Source organism: Musa acuminata, chromosome BXJ2-7 (assembly GCF_036884655.1).
Source record: "Musa acuminata AAA Group cultivar baxijiao chromosome BXJ2-7, Cavendish_Baxijiao_AAA, whole genome shotgun sequence".
In the NCBI taxonomy this organism is placed as follows: Eukaryota; Viridiplantae; Streptophyta; class Magnoliopsida; order Zingiberales; family Musaceae; genus Musa; species Musa acuminata.
Window position 1 is genome coordinate 34,363,054 of NC_088344.1, and position 20,118 is coordinate 34,383,171.

The following is a 20,118-nucleotide window of genomic DNA, read 5'->3' on the forward strand; positions in this document are numbered from 1 at the left end:
AAAAGAAAGTGCACAGCAACGTCTGACTTCCACTAATAAATCGAACTTAAAAAGGAAGTGCTTCCTGATAGAGACAGATGAACGGTAGGGAAAAGATCTAAGTTTGCGATCAGAGAACTATACCAGATAGCGATGGCACAGCTTTATGCTGTGCACTGACAGTCCGTCCACAATGGCACAGCATCCGTCGGAGAGAATGCGTCGACTGCAACGCCATGCATGAAGCACTCTCTAATGGCGTTCTGCCCCAGCTGCGTCTCTGGTCTATTCCTGGAGCACCCAGGGATAACCCTAACGATAGCGAGGCCGCCGCTGCCATTAGAAAGCCTGTTGGTTATGTCATTTGTGCATGCAGGCGAACCGTGCACAGAGATAGGGTTGGTGTGGCGGCCATGGCGGTGGTGGGACTGGGGAAAGCTTGCTTCCATGGTGGTCGAGGGCACGATGCGGCCCGTCGGTTAAAGGTGTCAAATCCGGGTTGTAGATTTCTCTGTCGGAGACCGAGTGGACACCGAGTCAAACCGGGTGGCCGTCGGGGCCCAGCCGCATATGACCGCATCCCCGGATTCCCCGCCGAGCCTCACGTTCCCCGGCCCCGCCCCCACCTCCGCCTCTGCTGTGGCGGTACGGCCTTCTCGTTGATGGTGATGCCTCGTCCTCCTCCGTAACCTACAGTATATATATATAACCCATGGAAGTCTTTGCACTAAACCACTGATACATATGTCGGTGATAGCTTTAGGAAGATAAAGAGGCATGGAGATAGATGGGAAGGTTTGCCGACGATCTGCCTACTCTCGTCCTCGCATGAAACGAAGATGCATTCTTCTTTGTTCGGAGACAACAGATAGACGATAATGGACGCACGAGAACAGTGAATGAGGTTTTGGTTTTATGCCTTTGTATGATCAAACGTAGCTAATAAAGCGAGAAATTAAGCTACCTAATGATCTGTCTGCGTATGCCTTTTTACATGGAGTGATTTGCTTGTGGTTATTACGTTCAGAAACATCAAGCATGGACATGTGCGATCTTTGGCAATGATGCTGTCTGCATTTATGTCCCTTTCCGATGAAGAGGCATTTGGCTGTTTGCAAGCTATTGCAAGTCCTTTTTTGCTTGTTTGTAAGTTATTACAGTATATTGTATTTGCTACTAAATCCATATGCACTGTAAGTGAACTTATGATATGACATACCGAATGTCATACTTGAGATTGGATTGCAAGTTAAAACACAGATTTTGGTTCTCTTCCTCAATCACAGTCTCATATATTTTCTTTCTTTGAGCACCCCATCTCCGACAAAACAGGTAGGCATCTAAGCAATTGCATCTGCTGCTATCTGCGATCTTACAGTTGTAGGCATGCAATTTAACTCATCATTAGAAAACATTAGTTCTTTCAGTAGTAATCTCCAACACCAAATCCATGTCATTCTTGGACTGCTCATTGGGAACCATTTAGCCGAATCCAATCACACCAACCAAAATTCCTATCAAGGTTTATGTCTTTCACCTCTCATAGATTTCAGTGCCGATGATGAGAGGCCATACCACCTCAAAAGTGTTGCGAAGTGATTCCATCTATCTAAATAGCATTTTGCTATCAAGAATCAAATGTTCTAGGAATGTTTTACCCAAGTCACTCATGGAGTCATACCTGCAATGGCTTCTGAGATATGAATCAAAATCTGAAGAGGTAGAAGCTTTTCATTTATGTATGTGCTTTTAATATATATATATATCTAAAAAACATTGTGCTATATGTGTTTGTGCATCGTCCTTTCCTCCAAATATATGCTCTAATTTGCAATGTAAATCAAATACTCATTGCTCATTTCTTAAATCCATAAAATATGTCAAACACTTGATTTCTAAAGCTTCTCGATAAATCATTCTATAAAGATAACAAGTTTCACAATTACATATATTCCAGACACTATAAAAGGATCTGGAAATCAATTTTATTTTAGTTTCCTACACTTGCAATCCATCTCCTTCATTAGAATAGATGATGTGAATAAAGCCACAGACTAGAATGAAATCTTCTATCAGTAAAAAAATAGAGTATCATATATCTAAAATTTAAGAACAGCATGAATGAACTATAAAACATATTTTTCTCATTTGAACACACCACATCATCATCTTTGTAACACAGTGATTTGCCTAACAAGCATTCATTAGGATCCAAATCACATATGAATTGAATTTCTAACAATCAACAACACATTATAGATTGTGCTATAATCTCATCCTTTCTTTCAGCATTAGTTGCCACAGCATGCGACAGACAGATTGCAGTTCCCAAAATTCAGCAACTTCATATTTGTAGTCTCACTTCTGTGGATGATCTAAATGATTCTTACTTGGTCCTTCAACCTTTTTTCTACCTTGAGATTACTATGCTTGCTCTAAAATTCTTTCAAGTTACAATTTATCATTCTTTTCCATTGTGAGATCAATTACTTTCATAAAGAGCTGTTGTTTGTGTTCTTCTTAATCAACTGAGTTCTTTTCATTTGATATGCAGCATGCAGTATGTCTGTATGTATATATATATATATATATATATAGTGATTGAGTACAACCAAAAAACTAAGGTTACAAGCTATCTCTACTAATCTTTCAGCAATATGAAACTACTGAAGCAAATTACATCTGAATAAATGTTAAACATGTGTTTATGCATGAATATGATTCAAAAGTTTAGGTTCATCAAGTCATTACCGATAGCTATATATATATATATATATATATATATATAGAGAGAGAGAGAGAGAGAGAGAGAGAGAGAAGTAGATTGACTCTGTTGAATCTCTCAACGATATGGGAGTGGTCTCGATCCAATTTCCGTAGCTCATACACAATGCTGCCGTCATCGGTTAGCAGATGTTGAATGATCTGCTTATCGTCAAGGGAATTAGAAGGTCTGGAAAAGGGCAATAAGCCAAACCCTGTGAATAATGTTCTTTAATATATAGGACAAGTTGATAATAGTAAGGAAAAGGACTGTTAGATTTCGCTAGATCTAACCTTCTTGTTAGCCATCAACATCATCTCTATTCTATAAGCAATGAATACACACACACACTATCCATTGTCTAGGATGAACTTCCAACCACTCCAAGCAAGTTTATACGTATATCTTACCATATGACATACTGCTACAAGATCTCAGTAGATCTCATGGCAGGTGCAGGATCAAGTAAAGAAGAGAAATGGAAGAAGCATATGCATATGTCTCCTGAACCAAATCTTGCTTCCAGACATGTCCTGTAGGCATGAAAAGACCCTCTTCAAACGGCAGACATGTTTGATCTATTGAGCTTTAGGGAATTGTTTGAGCTTATTAATCATGGCTTCTGTCCCACAACTGTTGAAGGTCTGCTTCTGTTCCGAAGAAACCGCTACACTGCAACATTAGAGTTCCACACCATCCTGGAAACAAACAATCCATGGGGAAGACAGGAGGTGAACCCTAATGGAAGGAAGGGATTCATCAGAGTGAGAATCATAATAAGCCAAGAGAATTCAAAGGAAAGCTCTGGATAAAGAACACCAAACTTAGTTAGCACCTTCCTGGACACAAGATACAAGACTTTCCCGATCAACCTGTCATGGGAAAGTATGTCAATGATTCATACATCATGAATGTTCGGAAGATCAAAGTAGTAGATGATCGGACATTGATTATGCAGGGCAATATGTACTTCAATACACATTCGGCATTCTTTTCTTTGCTCCGTTTAGGGTAAGCTCTACAAGAAAGGTCAGCCAGGAGCGGCTTTCTACCATTTCTTTCTCTCTCATGATCTTTTTCTCGTGAGGCAGCTGCCTCACGTCTCCTAAACTAATCCGGTGGTGATTGGCTCATGAGTTCTCTCTCCGACAGGGAGGTGTGAGAGTTAGGGGATATTAATGATGAGAATGGCGTCAAATACGTAGACGGTGATGGGTGAGGATTATTTAAAGTATATATTCCTTTCCAACCCTCAGTCGAAGTCTGGACAAGACTAGACGTGCAGTGGTGTTCCTCCTCTTGCTCCACTCCATCATTGAAGAATAAGAATACAAAATCTACTCAGTGTCGCGTACCCCACAAAGATTGGAGATCGAGCTTTTTTTTCCCCTTACTAGAGGCACAGTTTGGCCTATGATATTCTGGGGGTAAGAAGAGGAAAAGAACGGGGGATTCAATCTAAAAGATTGGTTCCTCCGAGGCTTACTGTTGTTCTTGTGATAGGGGCCATCACAGGATGAAGTGAAGAGAAAGATCTGTAACATCAAAGCAGCTCCGGAAAGCAAGAAAGGTGAAGATGGTTGACAAAGGTAGGAGTTGTTGCAATGCAAGCAACAACTGAGGTGGCAATGATCATATATATTACTAAAAAAAGATAGAGTAACTTGTCAAGAAAGGACCAGGCAAGACTAAGCTGGTAATGATAGTTACAGAAAGGAGAGATGAGTCCTCTGGAGAGAGAGAGAGAGAGAGAGAGAGAGAGAGAGGGGAGGAAGAAGAGGTAGTACAGGACGGAGATAGAGACGAAGAAGGATGAGGCGAACTACTACAGTCTGCTTTTATCGCTGCCAAACTAAGGAAAGTGAGTGGGCGGGGGTGAGTCAGAGGGGCGGGAAGGGGGGAGGGGGGGATGGGAAAACGCACGTGTGGGAGGATCTGGCTTAAACCAGTAGGGGACCATTGATTTCTCTCGTGATCGACCAGAGCTCCAACCATCCACAATTCCATGAAAGAACAAGATATGCTCTTGTTGCACTTGAGATCCAGGATGACAACCGGTATTGGATCCACGAGGAACGTGATGACATCTGAAAGAACACACATGATTGATGGTGGCTGCATTAGTTCTTTGAAGAGGATGAAGGGAATGGAAATGCGAGGAAGAAAGAGATGAGAAAGGGAAGGAAGGATACACAGTGTAGAAGCAGAGCTGATCAGCGCATTGCACCTCTCAGAGAGAGAGAGATGGACATCAGAACAATAATTATTCGAAGATATATGTAATATTTGTTAAAGCAGATGAGGACTGACGCCCCCATACAGACTCTTCCGAACGCCAACACAGTGATCTGCTAACCATGTCTAGTCGACCAAATGAATGTTATCTCTTGAGAGCGAATACAAGAAAAAGGAGTAAAGAGATGGCGACCAAGTAAAATCGACAGTCTTCACATTCAATACGAAGAAGTTTGAGAGACACAGAGTTGTCATCTCTTCCTTCTCTTTTTCCTGAATCCTTCATTCCTCACTGATAGCGGAAAAGTGGGGAGACTCTTATCACACCGACCAAGAAAAATAGAAGAGAGATGGAGGCTGGGAGAGACAGAGAGCCCCTCGGAAACTCAGGAACTAGAGGAGCCCCTGGGCGGAGGGCCAGATCCCTCACCGGCCCCAGAACCACAGCTCCCGCCGCTGAGAGCAGTGGAAGAGGAAGACTCACCTGCCGGATGGGGTTGGCCGGCGGCCGGGGGCGCGCGCTTCCGCTTCTTCTTCTCGTAGGGGATGCCGCGGGCCTTGGCCTGGCTCTCGCGGACGTCGCGGAGGTAGATGCGGACGGCGCGGGCGGCGAAGGGGTTGGTCTCGGGGGTGCCGCCGGATTCCTCGTAGGCGGCGCGGAGGCGGCCGATGAGGGCGTCGAGGGAGCCCCAGGCCTGGCGCAGGGGGCAGGCGCAGGGCCCCGGCGGGCTGGGATGCCCGTAGAAGGCGCACCCGGGCGCGTGCACCTTGGTCTTCCCGAACTGGTCCAGGTAGCGCAGGAACTCGATCACGTGAGCCCCGCTGCAGCGCGCCAGCGCCAGCGGCGGCTTGTGGTTCCGCAGGTACTGCAGGAAGGTGTTCCAGTCCCGCCGCTTCTGCGACTCGTACCTGCTCGGCGTCGTCGCCGCCCGCGGCGGCCCCGCATCTCCTAAGCCGCCACTTGACGACCGCTCCCCCCCCACCCCCGCGGATGGGCCTGCGCTCGCCGAGTCCATGCACCTGCTTCCGCTGCTAACCACTCCTCTTACGTCGTCTCTTCCCCACCCTCTCTCTCTCTCTCTCTCTCTCTCTCGCTCTGCACTTTAGATAGAGTGAAGTGAGAGAAGACGACGGAGCGGGGAAGAGAGAGAGAGGAGATGTGGTTTTGGAAGGACATCAAGGGAGAACGAGATAGCGAGAAGAGGAGCGGGATGATTCACGTGGTGGCCCCCCACCGTCTTTGGACGTCACTTTTGGACCTCTCTACCATAGGAAGGAGGAGGCGGTGAAGCGAGTCTCTATGCGCACGATTTGGTCGCACAAGTGGGTTTATTTGGTGTTCAATCCCAGTCTAATAAGAATCGGACCCGTCGTTAACGGGTCCGATTCGGTTTGATTTGGATCCCAATGCGGATCCTGTTAAGGAAATAATGATATATTCCAGACTTTATTCTAATACGCTACATAATTTTCCATGTCTCTTTGATTAACTTAAAGACATATATGAACTAACTAACACGCCTCGTATATTGGTCATTCCTATGCCATGTAAAAGCCCAAATACTTGTTGATTGGTTTGAATCAATTGGCAAATGGATCGCCATCCGCTGCTGTCACCTTCGCATTCCCTTTCCCGCTTTCTTTTCGGAAGAACCCATCAACATCTTTTTCATAAAAGCATCCGTGGATGAGAGGTTTAGGCATCATCTTAGCTTCTCTATTGTTAGTCAATGATGCTTATGGATTTCTCCCACATCTTTTTGATCGAACGAAGCTCATATTAGAGTAACGAAGACAACTATACGCAACTCTCCTTGGTAGTTCCTTAAAATGAATAATAAAATATAATTTTACTATCTCTCAATTATCAATCTTTTCTTATCTTTTATTTTTAACCCCTTATTTCATCCATCAAAACCCTAATCATGCCGATGTTATTTCATTATTCGATATCGTTCGATGTCCCTTGGAGCCATTAGGTCATCTCGTGACATCAGATGTTGCTTGCCACTCGACGAAGAGGAAGGCTTCGCTCGAACGTTGCTCGACTCTATTTCGCTAGTTGACATAATCTGATGCCGCTTGATGCCCCTTTGATGTCGTCCAACACCACTCCATAACTCAACACAGGTGGATAAGAATATCATTTGATGTCACTTGATGCCACTTCGCCATCCGATATTACTTCGATGCCACATCTTTTTTATCAAATGAAACTTACATTAGGATGATGAAGACAATTACGTTAGAAGCATCATATTGGTATTTTTTTTTTCGTAACTCTCTTTTTATTGGTATTTCCTTAAAAAATAAATTTACTATCTCTTAATTGCTAATATTTATCTTCTTTTTTTTTTTCTGCAACCCTTTATTTCATCCATGAGAACCCTAGTTGTGTCTATGCCACTTAATAGTCTAATATAGTTCAATGTCACTCAATATCAATAGTTCGTCTCGTGACGTCGGATGCTTCTTGCCACTCGAGGAAGAGGAAAACTCTGTTCCAACGTTGCTCGATGCCACTCCACTAGCTAACGCAATCTAATGCCGCTCGACACCCCCTTGACATCATGCAATGCCACTCCACAACCCGATACAAGTGGATAAGGATATCCTCCGATGTCACTCTGATGCAACTCTACTATCTAACATTGCTCCGATGCCTCTTCAACAATGGAGAAGAAAAATAAGGTAAAAATAACATTTATATTTATTTACAAAAGCGTATCTTGGAAATATTAAAATAGTATTGTAAATAGCAAGAGAAAAAAAAAGGGTTAGAAATCTCCTTATCTAGTCTTGCAGCTCATTTTAACATAAACCATATATTTTCCTCCCATTCAAAACCATATCAGAAAAAGAAAAGACCATGCCACTTCAAACAACATGGTTTCTTCTCACATACCATAAAACATGTATTAGGTCAAGGAATTTCCAAACTGGTGAAGGACGTGAACAATCTAAATTAATGAATTGATTTGTATACATCATTAAGATATCAAATAGTTTAGCTCGTAATTATCATTTCTTCACCCTGAAGCAGGTAATCAATTATGCAGTATCATTAGCTAGGGTGGACAAAGATCGTCCTCGTGGCCTTCTTTATCTAAAGGCTTGAGAGAAGGGAAGCACAACGACGCTGCCATCCATTGACTGGTGAATAGTTTGTCTCTTCTCCTTCCTCCAAACTCCACCAAGCTGCCTCATAAAAGCTTCCCAATCGCAAGTCTCCACCGAGCTTTTCGGTAATGTGATTCCTTTATCAGCATGACCCCATCAAGGACGATTCCCTCGTTCACTTACGACGTCATGCAACCAAACCCTTGTCTACACGTAGGTCCCATGAGCATTAATTTGTCATGAAGCTTCTTCAATGGAGTGCTTCTTTAGGTAGCATATCGGTGATCAAAAGGAATTTTTATGCTGATCTGCACAAGCAGTCTAAGTACATCACAAGCTATGGAGATCGTCTACTTTTAGGTCATAGATAGCTTTGACAATATTGTCTGAAAACTGTGTTGAACGAATGCTGAAACAGATACTTCGTGATGCAAATTTAAGTATTTGATCGAATCGAAGTCAGAAGGGTTGATGATTGTTTGGGGACGCCCATCTGAACTTTGATATTTAATTGCTGTACTTCTTCTTTCTTTTATGGATTCTTTAGTTTCAGGTAAACGCACTTCTCAGTTGGCATCAACATCTGCTGTGCAGTCTTCATCCTCAATGTATAATACAATCAAACTCAAGTTTTGAGTGTTTACTGATGCTCGTCTTTTAGCGCAAAGTGCATTCAGATGTGAGAATCTCTCTAGACAATTGCATATTATGACGCATATTTTCTGTACAGATTCAAAGAAAGCAAAGAATCAATCTTCTTATAGTGAGAAATCTAAACTTTTTGTTCTCCATGCACTTTCATCACCCGTGGTCTCAAGTTATACAAGCAGAAATATTTGGACTGAAGCAGCATGCTTTATGAAGTATTGCACTCCCACAAGGTGACAAAGAGGGGCTGGAGATAAGTTGGCAATAAATCCCTAATCATGCACATGATTGCGCAGGAAGAAGACACTCACAAGTAGACATTCAGTTCTGTTTAATGGGTGATTAGCTAGCATCTACATGAATGGTGTTATTTGAAGGAAGGCTGGCTCGCTCCTTCCCCTTCCTATCCAGCTTCCATTTGCCACCTACAGGACAAGAAGAGCTGGTGTCACTGTCCAGGTGGGGGTTATATAGTCGTGCCAGGAGCAGCTGATGGAGGTGATCAGTCCTGCGCACAATTTAGTAGGCGTACTGAGATTAATTAGTGGGATCTGTCCGCATGCCTGCGAACCAAACACATTCCATGAAGAGGAACACAGTAGGAAGTACGTGGTAAAAGTGGAAAGCTACTGAATCCTCCAAAGCTTACTGCTGCATGCAGCAGTTGTGCTTCTTCCAAAAATGTACCCTAATTTACCATAGCAATAATAAGCAGCAGTACCCTAATATTGTCCTCTTGTCGCTTAAGTATTCCGGAAGCTAAATAACACATGAAAGCTCATCGCTTGTGTTGAGCATGTCAGTGTGTGTGCCTGCTGCAGGCTGCTACGTTGAACACATGTTGAACTCTCGCAGATTTTGCAGACAGGAGAGTGCAGTAGCTCAGCATGTGGGAAGAGGTTTATTTGATGTCTATGGTGCATGTATACATTCTCACAGAAAACAAATAGCATCGGGCCTTGCGGCCTCATCTCTTTCCAAGTACCAGCTGGTAAGCTCTACAGAAGGGACTGATGCTGTGACCAGATCGTGCCGTCCAAGTTATGGAGAAGCCAACGCAGGGTGGGGGAAGATGTTGGAGACGCCGCAGCGGAGAATATGGCCTTGGGCAGCTCTGACGACCATCTGCCGTATAGCCGCGATGCAGCAAAGCATAAAGTTTGATGTGAGAACATAGAGGAAGCAAACATACATATGAAGCTGCCCAAGTGCTGTCCTGTTGAGGCCAGAGAAAGTGTTGTCCGGAGAAGCCTGGGTTGCTCAACCCCCTGCACGCACACAAGCTTGCACTGTGGGGCATTCGGAGCTGCACGCTCGCCGAGACGTGGCAAAGGAATAGGCTGATGGTACGAGAGGAGCATGAGCTGTTATCGCCTCTTTAGAAGACACACGGTCATGGTTGCAGGCTGCGTCACGACCACCGTGTACTTGATCGGCCCCAGAGGGAACAGATAACGCCATTACTCCGCATGCAGGTTTGCCCTCAAGTGGTTAGGTTTGCTACTGCTCGCCATCAACACCTCTCCTCACCTGCCCCCGTCAGCTTGTAACACAGTTCTATCTATGATAGCTTCAAAGAGATGCATAATCTCAGCAAGTCCCAATCCTCCCATGTCTGTCAAATTGTACGTACCATCTGAAACCATCACCATCGATCGAGCGTAGAGCTTTCATTTCAAGCAAGGCAACAGGGCATCTTCCGGTCTCCCAAGCTGGACTGTGCGTCTGAAACCCAGGATTGACCGGGCCCGGCAAGCTTTCTGCACTGCTCTCTCTCTCTCTCTCTCTCTCTCTCTCTCCCATGGTGGATGCTGATATGCCATCCACCTTGAAGGAGAAGGCGCCCTCAAAACTTTGTTCTCTGCGACTGCGAATCTACACGATTCGTGCACAGTACATCCTTCAGATCTGTTCCTATCCACTCTCGAAGCCTCAAGTGGGCGAACACCACTTCCCTGCGGCGCTGTTTGCTACAGCTTGCTTGTGTGATGACCTGCAACAGCTGCCATGATAGCAACCGCATGTGGTGTTACATAGTCATCAATCGGATGGCGTTTTATGGTGGTCAAAGAAGCCATGGCCATAAAGCTTCTGTGCAGTTCAGGATAACGACCATGACACAGACCACCCACATCACCTTCATCATCATCATCATCCTCCTCCTCTCTACTGCAGGCTCCACAGCCTACACTTTTGGCTTCCTTTCACCTTAGCTTACTGTTGCTCGCAACATGATCCAGCTGCAGTTACAGTCACAGTTTTGTCATATTGCCCTCATCTCTCCATGTCCCGACAGCGCCTCATATCATCCCTACAGCAAGATCTTAGTCTTTTAGTTCTCGGATTCTTCTTCCTTCCCAATAATGAGGGTTTTCCTTTGGAGGGAAGTCGCTTCAATTATTGTGGAAATAATTGAGCATATATATATATATCGGATGATTTTACCAAGTGACTAAGATAGAAAGCCAAGTAATAGACTGCAAATAATTCAACCAGATAAGATCTACACACAGACTACTGGTCTCTCGGCCCACGTAAATTTGTTTTGGGTTCGATTGTGGTTCGGATTAGCAAGCTCAAATGTCAACGCCGATTCACCTTGGTCTCACAGCAACATCGATGACGTGGACGACAAAATCCACAAGAGTTTTGACGTAATGTTAATTGGAGGAGCAATAATGAAGAAAATACATTGAAATTTATGAGGGTAAATGGATTACTTCCAAATTTCATGCTCTGCAATAAGCAACAATTAGATTATCCATACTGATTATTTCTGTTGATTACACAAAATTTTGTGACCATGCATTGCATTTTGAGATTGTACTTGAAATTATGCTATCTGAGACTATAAAATGCGCTCTGAATCTGAGATACGAAACAATTCTTTCATGGCAGGCAGCGTCTCATGAACCCCAGATGAGAGCATCGAAACCTACAGGAGGAAGTGATATCACACCAGACTTGAAATCTAAATTTCATGAAGTTGAGGAGGAAGAGGAGGAGGCAATGCAGGAGGAGGACACGGCTCCCCTCGTCGCCAGCAGCTGCGCGATGGCCTCGTAGCCCATGGACCTCGCCATGACCAGCGGCGTGGCTCCCCTGTTGGTCTTGGCGTTGACGTTGGCGCCCATGTCGATGAGCGTCTCCACGGTCTCCAGGCACCCGCCCTCCACCGCCAGGTGCAGCGGCGTGTGCCCCTCCACGTCTTGGCACTCCAAGTCCATGCCGAAGTCGGCCAGCAGTGCCACCGCGTCGCGGTGTCCCTTGATCGCCGCCGCGTGGAGCGCCGTCAGGCCGTACTGGTCGCGACTGTGGACGCCGACGCGCTTCCTCAGCAGGCACTCCAGCCGCCGCAGGTCTCCTTTCCTCGATGCCGTCAACACCATCTCCCCGCGTTCCAGTAGCTCCACCACCTCCTGCTGCACTCACCAACCCACTGCTACATCAGTGTCCATCCCAAAAGTGCTTCATGAACAATCTTCACCGTGAAAGAGTAGACCACAGATTGCAGTAACAGTAGTGAGGTTGTTTTGGTAAGCGAGAGAGTAGGACGCTGCAGGTGGGACATAGATGAGCTAGCTCGGTCACGGGTTCATGTCCCGAGCACTGCGTCTTTCCACGTCTCCGTTTTGCTTGCACGGTACGGTGGCAATGAAGGGTGTTTCACATGCATACAATAGATCGACATAGACATGGGCAGGCAGTCTTGAGATTAGCGAATGCATTCATGTTGTTGCAACTTGCAACTACGTGCGGCCAAAGAAGCATCAAAGGTGGTGACATGGGAAGGAGATGGGCATGGTTGATAAACCACGCCTGTGATCTCTCTTCAAAGACCATAAATGAAGCTTATGATCAGTAATAATTGTTCTTTGTGTTGTGGAATGTTGGAAATATATCTAATCAAGCAATGTACTGTCGGATAATTTGATGAAGCTGTGATGAGAGGGGATTAGGTGCGATCGACTTACATGTCCCTTGTCCCGAGCCACGTCGAGCGGTGTGCGGCCTCGGGCGGTGGCGATGCCGGCGTCGGCGCCCATCTCCAGAAGCGCTGCCACCGTGTCGGCGTCACCGTTCGACGCCGCGCGGTACAGCGCCGTACGCCCGTCGCGGCTCCGCGCGTCCTTCTCTGCCCCCCACTTCTCCACCAGCTCCCTCACGCACCTCAGATGCCCTTTCCCGGCCGCCACCATCACCGGCGTCCGCCCCTCCGCGTCCCTCGCCTCCACCACCTCGGCGACTGCGGCCTCCTCCTCCTCTTCCTCTAGCATCCGCCTCAGCTCCTCCCACTCCCCGGCCGCCGCCGCCGCGTGGACACCCGTCCAGCCCTTAGGCGTGGCCGCAGCCGCCGGCGTCGCGGGCGCCTCGGGAGGCAGGAGAGGAAGTAGGTGTGGTTGGCGGCGCAGAAGGTGGCGGACGGCGGCTGCGTCACCGAGGGCGGCCGCGTGGCGGAGAAGGAATGGGCCCACGTAGGCGACCTTGAGCTTCACGTCGTGGGAGTGGGAGGGAGTGGCAGAATCGCCGCGGTCGGAAGAGAGAGATGCCTTGATGAGGAATCGATCGGAAGGGGAGCGGGGGAAGGCGGTCGGCGGGTGTGGCTGGGGGCGGAGGATGACGTGCAGGGCAGCGGAGGCGTGCGGCGCGAGTACGCCGGCGGGTGGGTTGACGTGGAACTTGGCAGGGGAGGATGTCTGCACCTTGAAGGCGACGGCGGAGCTCGGGTGCAGGGAGCGGAGGTGTAGGGTGGACCGGCACTTGGTGCCGGGCTTGAACTCGATCACCACCTCCGACTCCGCCACCTCCAGCAGCTTCTCCACGGCCATCGCCGTCTCCATTCATCCAAATCCAAGAAAGAGAGAGCTAGAGACAGGGAACCCAAGAGAGAGATGAGGCAGTGAGGGGCGATGAAAATGCCACAGGAGCTCAAAACAAGTGCCAGAAACTCGTTTTTGTCATGTAGAGACTGGTGGAGGAAGACGACAGCATCCGGCTCATGCCATGGCGCAGGAGAGGCTAATTAGATCGGTGAGAGGAGGTGAGGAGATCGAATGGCAGGTAACAAAAGGGCCTCCGGCCTGAAGCGGAGATTTGGAAGATCAACTCAGCTGTAAACTGACTATTTCAATGACTATGTTGTAGCACGAATCACGAAGGCTCTCCTCACATAATGCCCCAAATTTATCTTCGTTTCTGTTAACGTACAGTATCTATACACTGCTTGAGTATATATAACAATCTTCATGCACATAAAAAACCGTGAGTTTTTGACCCAATATTTTAACTCGATTGACATCAGCCACGTACGCCCACCTACCAAGCTAAAACGCGGGACCCACAATCGAAACCAGATGCTTTATTCCACTGTTGGCTCGTGAACCAAACAAACAGTGGATCCACATTATTAATATTTTCTACCCATCTTTCCACCCACTCGTACGTACAAATTAATGTGATTATACTCCGAGGATTGGTTAATGGCACGTACGGATATATGAGAAATGTCGATCAAAGACGTCAAGCGGGACCGATTCATTTGAATCCAACTTAACCGATCGTCGATGTCGCCATTGACGCATCCCTCGCCAATCTCCCCTTCCTTGTCTGTCTTTGCCTTCCGCCATGGCTTCCGAGCAGATTCTCCTCCCTTCATCGAAGGTTCGGACCTGGTTTCATCACAGATCTTATTTTCTAGGGTTTCCATTCTTCTGCTGGGCTGAGATCATAAACCACATTCTTCCACTCTGTCGAGCGGGCATTGATGGGCTAAGCGGCCTCACATCATTGTTTGGTCCAAATCAAGAGTTTTGGCCCCATCGATAGACACTGCAACGTTCCCACAAAACCTAGTTTAGATTCTTTCGAAGTTAGTGCTTCTATCTGATGTGATCGTCTTCGAGGAGGAGGAGGGCAACCTCTCACGCCATCGATGGCTTACTCCAAGTTGGCTTCGACGAGTTTGTGTCTACAATCAGTGTTCTTGTCGTCCATCGAGATCATCTTATTTCATGTTTCAGCTATCACCGACAATTTTGCGTGAACATTATGTGATTGAGGGAAGTATGCCAATCTATCTGAGATGGGTCGGATGAGAACTGCCCATCTTACTGTGTGAAATTTAGCCTTGATGGATCATTTACGTTCCCAAGCAACAACGGAAGAGTTGGATATACGATGCATAAACGTAATGAAGGACCTATTTGCAGGTGCTCTGTTTCTTGTTGACGGTCATTCTCTGTGTGTGCAAGTGTTAGCCAGAGAAAGAGGGGTGTTTGCCGCTGAACTGTAATCAGGTGACGATTTAATGTGATTCACAAGTACTTACCAGCATGTACTCTACGGCTCAATTGATGATGGATGAACTTAATTTATGCTTAATTGTAGGTTCTCTTTACTTGTTTGGGCATTATCTCAGCCATCTCACCAATCTTGGAACTCTGTTTCAATCATTTTCAGAGAAAAAAATAAATTTGAGCTGTTCAGAGGAAAAAGAAGGTGGTTGCTCTCCAACTCACTATGATTGCCTAATATTCCAGGAAGCCCCTATTGTCATGTTACTGCACGGAACTTGGAAGGTACATGTCGCATTTCTCTTGTTTGCTTTTAGCTCAAGCCAAATGATTAGACTAGAAAAAAAGACGTTGTCACCATCTGCTGGGTTGCAACTTTGTCCAAAACAGCACATGTGTTTTTTTGCAGCTGGTCTCGTCCATGGAAGATACATTTGCAGCCAGCTTTCTGATGGACAGGACAGAATAGTTCAAGGTGAACAATTCAACAAGAGGAGGAACATAATTGAAAACAGCGTCATTTTTCTCATCTTCTTGCCAGCGATCACGGTTTGTTCTACGAGCCGTACGTGGAGGTATGCTAATCATTAAATTGGACAAAGACATTTCCATGTTTTATGATCTTGAAATAGAACCTAGTTGGCAAATGTTGATGAAGGATTTTAGGACAAACTTCGTCGTGTGCCAATAGTTTTTACCACTGATTAAATTTTCAAGAAAGTTTGATAAAAAAAAACTTGTCCGATATGTACTTGACAGCTTTTCTTTCTCTACATTTTTCTTCCAATTAGATACTTGGTGGGATTTTGAGTCAACTTATTGTGCGTAAATCTTAGTGGCTAGGTAAAAACTTAATCAATTAATTCGTTGAGTAGTTAAACTCAATTCGGTTCGAGTGGGATAACTTCATTGAGTACATGAATGATATCGTCACACATTTTCTTTTACTTAATTTTGGCCATATCTGTTCTTTATATCAGATTAATGTTTTTGTTGCAAGTTTGATTTCATAACCACCGTCTCTATTTTCATGACATAACTGGTGAACCACCTAGCTACCCTAACCTTTGACCATACTGTGGGTGACCAAAGGATGATTCCTTGATTAAACAGACAAAACAAGCTTTTATCCTTACTCTTTATTTTTGGGATGAAGCTAAACCTCAAGCTTCCAATGCTAGTTTACTTTATCAAAGAACAATATGAATGTGTGCTGATACTAGTTGTTCTTCAGATCTTATTCAGTATGCATCTTTTACTAGAGTTGCCATTTCTTGTGCTAGTTCTAGATGTCATTTCATTTTTTCAATTTCAGTGACACTAGTTTATTTGAGATGTAAATACTAATTGATGATAATATTTGGGATCCACATAATTAGTTCCATACTTTCGGGTAAAGTTAGGTTCTAAATTATCAAAAGTTTATGCTGGTTGATAATTTTCTGTGCCCTTTACGCATTAGTTCCTCAATTTCTATCCTCCTGAAATGAAGTCTTATTTCAGGAACAAGCCAGCAGTTCTACATGAACTAAACTCCTGAGGTTTGGACCTGAGGGTCAAACTCCTTTCATGAGTTAGGTTTAGTTGACTGGGATTAGAAGAATTAGCCCGATAAACACACATAAGAAAATATAATAAGAAAGAGTTTCATATAGATAGCAATAATTGGTGGTCTTTTGAGTTTCAAACCATGGTTCTAAGGTCATTTGGCAGTATAGAAAGCTATTTTGATCAACTTTGTTGATCGTAATATTGGACACTTGAATCGGGTGATTTGTGTTGTTTGTATGGAAACAAAGTTAGTGCTGTTCATTTCAACAACCGATAGTTGTTGTTATAGTGAAAAACAGAGTTTTAGATCTGTAATGACTCGATTGTTTTATATCCAGACAAGACATAAGGACATGCAATAAATGATGAGAACCTCCAAATTTTGCTCCTTCCCCCTCACATCATTTCGCAAACACCAAAGCAACGTAAATATGCATCATTCCCTCATAGGTCAAAAGAAAAAACTTCTCTTTTCTTTCTATTTTCAGGAAGGTCTGCCCCTTTTAAGAGATGCAAAATGCCATTGCATCAGGACTTCAACATGGGATTCCCTAAAGCACATGAAGGTCTTGACAGAAGCAGCTTAGGATTCGTGCAGAGGCACACATGGACACCCAGTCCAGTGAACCATGTCATGGTAGGCAGGGAAATGACTATTACCTAACTGAGTACTCTGGTAACACTATGCCTTAAGAGAAAGGTCAGCAAGGGTATATAAAAGCTGCAGCACCCTCTCTTGACTGAAAATTTTATCTAATAGTTACTTGTGGTCAGTGATATTTTATACAGTGTTTGTACCACACCAGCATGGATCATCATTAAATTATAGAAATGTAGCTCCTTGGAGATCTGTTGCATAGTGACGTAAACACTAATCTAGAGCAGCATCATCATTAAATTATAGAAATGTAGCTCCTTGGAGATCTGTTGCGTAGTGACACGAACACTAATCTAGAGCAGCATGACGTGGATACATGGATGATGGGCATGCATAACTGCATGGATGATGAGGCATGGGGACAGACATCCTTCCATACTCAACAGGGTTCTTGCATTTCCCTAGCATGGTATGCATCATAAAAGAAAACTATTGATGGTTGACCTCTGCAGGTTGCTCATGCAAGTGAATCTTTCTGCACCAAATCAAGTATTAAAAAATCTCACAGGACCAGTGCAATCAGAGGCTTGCAGGACACACTTGGAATATTTTCTTAGTCCCTATTGCTCTTGTTTTGGTATTCAGTACAAGTTCACTAGATCATCATCCTGCAAATTCTCTGGGAAGGTATGATAAATATTTTCATTAGGTATGATAAATATCATTGCTCATAGGAAAGAAATTTCATCATCATCATCATCATTCGGATATTGTCATCATATTAGTTTGTGTTAACCGACTACTTGCTAATGCATCATGAAAAAGAAGACACATTCATACCATATATGAGAATTATTATGATAGAATATCTGGCATCCACCAAGTTCATGTTTGGAACCTAAGATTGTTTTACCATATTGTAATTTTTTTTCTGAGAACTGTCTCTAAGCAGTCATTCTTCTAGGGTTTGAATCACAGGAAGGGAATAACATGAGCGATCAAGCAGTGGAAGCTTGAGATGAACTACTACATGGGGACATCACGAGGTTTGTTTAGTTCCATTTGGCCTCAAATGTCTAGGCATTCTTGATGGGTGTGCTATAGCTGTCCATCACAAACTCAACGCATATGCTTGACTTCACGTTCTCCAGTCACTTACAAGAAGTCGATGCTCCTTTTTCAGGCACAGCAAAGAACAAAGTTTCCACCTGAGGGATGAATGAAAAGAAATCTACTCTTCACACCACAGTAATGAGTGCTGAGGTTTCAGTGGTAGCAGTGGTTGCACAGCAATAAGTCTCGGAACGAGAAGCAGAGACATGCACTTGGCAAGTCTTGTGTGGTGGAGATAAGGGGAAGCACTCTGTCGTCGGCTTTTGCAGGTACAGATGCGGTCAAATTCAGTGAACGAACGCCGACAGTTTCGTCACAACCATTCGTCACCCAAACAATAGCAGGAAGCCGTATGGCCGTCAGATTCTTTCTTCCATGAGCGGTTGGCCGCTATCTTTGACAGTCTTCAACGCAGATGCCGATGGCTTCCTCTTATGAGACGCCCTCACTCATCTATACGTATGTCTATATATTATACGCCTAACATGACACGTGGATAATAGGTGCCACATCAATTCCGTGTCATTGACCACATCACCATTGAATCTCCAAGAGGTGCGGTCCAGTTTTTATATATATTTTTGAACATAATCTGTTTTAAATTTTATTAATTTATTATTATTCATCGATGACTTTTTTTATTTCAGTTTCAACTTTAGCGTCGGAGAGACTCGGTCATGCATCCTACTCGACTCTAATCTTTGTACGAATCGATATCTTGGCGAATACTCAAGTGATCATCTCGGATGCCTCAGATTTTATTCGTCGGTATTAGTTTTTACAAGATAGATGTGTAAACTAGATCTCCATCCGATTCGTCGGTATCAGTGATGTGCTCCTAGTAGTGTTTCCGATAGAAGAAGAGATTAAGACAAGACAAATAGGCATATCAGCATATAAAGTACGAAGTGATCATTGATCAAACACATGATGAAGAAATAACAAATATGGTGTCCACCTTCTTGTCTGGTTATGTACCTATTATGTGTTGAATATGCGTACATATGGATAGCAAAGCTCTGACTGATTGAATTTTAAGAACGAGTTTGACTTTTGAATGAGCTAAACACAAAAAAAAGAAAAGAAAAGATGATTAATGTAACACTAAGGAGAATTTATTGGCTTTATATCTCGAGTCTGTGAAATTGAGAACATGTTCGTGGTAAATCTAATTTCTCATGGAATTTGGATGATCAAATAGATTAGACATTAATGATGCATGCAACACTTTTCCTGGCCAAGCAATGATTAATCTGATGAGCTTGTTTATTGATTGATGGTCTGCATAGGTTAGGTTAGGTTGCAAAGGGAACTACCACAGCTGAAAAGTCAAGCAAGTGGAAGCCCTGCTCTGCTGTATGGTCCATAATCCATCAGTTCCTGAAGAACATAATGTGACCTAAGCTTCCGGAGACACCTCGTGTTGAATCACGGGCATTCGATGAGGTCCACCAACTCAAGCGAGTGGCTTTGGATCCTCCAAACAAGGGCTTTAGTTGCCTGTACTTAATCTTCATACATGTGTACCCACGTAGAGCGAATATACCCACGTAGAGAGAGAAAGCATCGAGTTGTAAGCAGATATATAGGCTTATGTTGCTACGAGGACGCTAAAGTTCCAATGCTTTCATGCAAACATGTGCGAGCGTGTGTGTGTGTGAGAGAGAGAGAGGGAAGCCAAGTTAAATACAATTCCGTGATTCCCGACGAGAGGTGGAAGTGTGTGTGTGAGTCAGAGAGACAGAAGAGAGAGAGAGAGAGAGAGAGAGAGAGAGAGAGAGAGAGAGAGAGAGAGTCGTCTTAAGGTTGGGGTCGGC

The 20,118-nt window shown here is 44.5% G+C and overlaps 2 protein-coding genes and 1 long non-coding RNA gene across 5 annotated transcripts; 1 reads left to right on the forward strand and 2 right to left on the reverse strand.

Moving 5' to 3' along the window:
- Window positions 1–5,150: 5,150 nt before the first annotated feature.
- LOC103992992 (protein G1-like7) lies at window positions 5,151–6,123 on the reverse strand. Its single transcript, XM_018828818.2, has one exon. The coding sequence runs from the start codon at window positions 5,992–5,994 to the stop codon at window positions 5,365–5,367; it is 630 nt and encodes a 209-aa protein (XP_018684363.2). The 5' UTR covers window positions 5,995–6,123; the 3' UTR covers window positions 5,151–5,364.
- A 5,466-nt stretch (window positions 6,124–11,589) lies between these two features.
- LOC103992541 (protein VAPYRIN-like) lies at window positions 11,590–13,865 on the reverse strand. The gene is made up of 2 exons (XM_009412280.3): window positions 12,721–13,865; window positions 11,590–12,168 (listed from the first exon to the last, which is right to left on the reverse strand). Exons 1-2 carry the CDS (start codon window positions 13,585–13,587, stop codon window positions 11,725–11,727), a joined length of 1,311 nt encoding a protein of 436 aa, XP_009410555.2. The 5' UTR covers window positions 13,588–13,865; the 3' UTR covers window positions 11,590–11,724.
- A 453-nt stretch (window positions 13,866–14,318) lies between these two features.
- LOC135616235 (uncharacterized) lies at window positions 14,319–19,317 on the forward strand. Of its 3 annotated transcripts, none has more exons than XR_010488303.1 (7): window positions 14,319–15,042; window positions 15,134–15,324; window positions 15,430–15,614; window positions 17,079–17,875; window positions 18,153–18,234; window positions 18,372–18,856; window positions 18,949–19,317. It is a non-coding gene; the product is annotated as an uncharacterized LOC135616235 (long non-coding RNA). The 3 variants fall into 3 exon arrangements; XR_010488302.1 differs by having other exon boundaries at window positions 15,449–15,614; XR_010488301.1 differs by having other exon boundaries at window positions 15,206–15,324; window positions 15,449–15,614.
- The last annotated feature ends 801 nt before the right edge of the window (window positions 19,318–20,118 follow it).

Coding starts and splice junctions, on each gene's coding strand:
- LOC103992992 (XM_018828818.2), bottom strand. CDS start 5,994: ATGGACTCGGCGAGCGCAGGCCCATCCGCGGGGGTGGGGGGGGAGCGG.
- LOC103992541 (XM_009412280.3), bottom strand. CDS start 13,587: ATGGAGACGGCGATGGCCGTGGAGAAGCTGCTGGAGGTGGCGGAGTCG. Junction 12,169..12,720: donor TGGCTCGGGACAAGGGACAT/GTAAGTCGATCG, acceptor TGGTGAGTGCAG/CAGGAGGTGGTGGAGCTACT.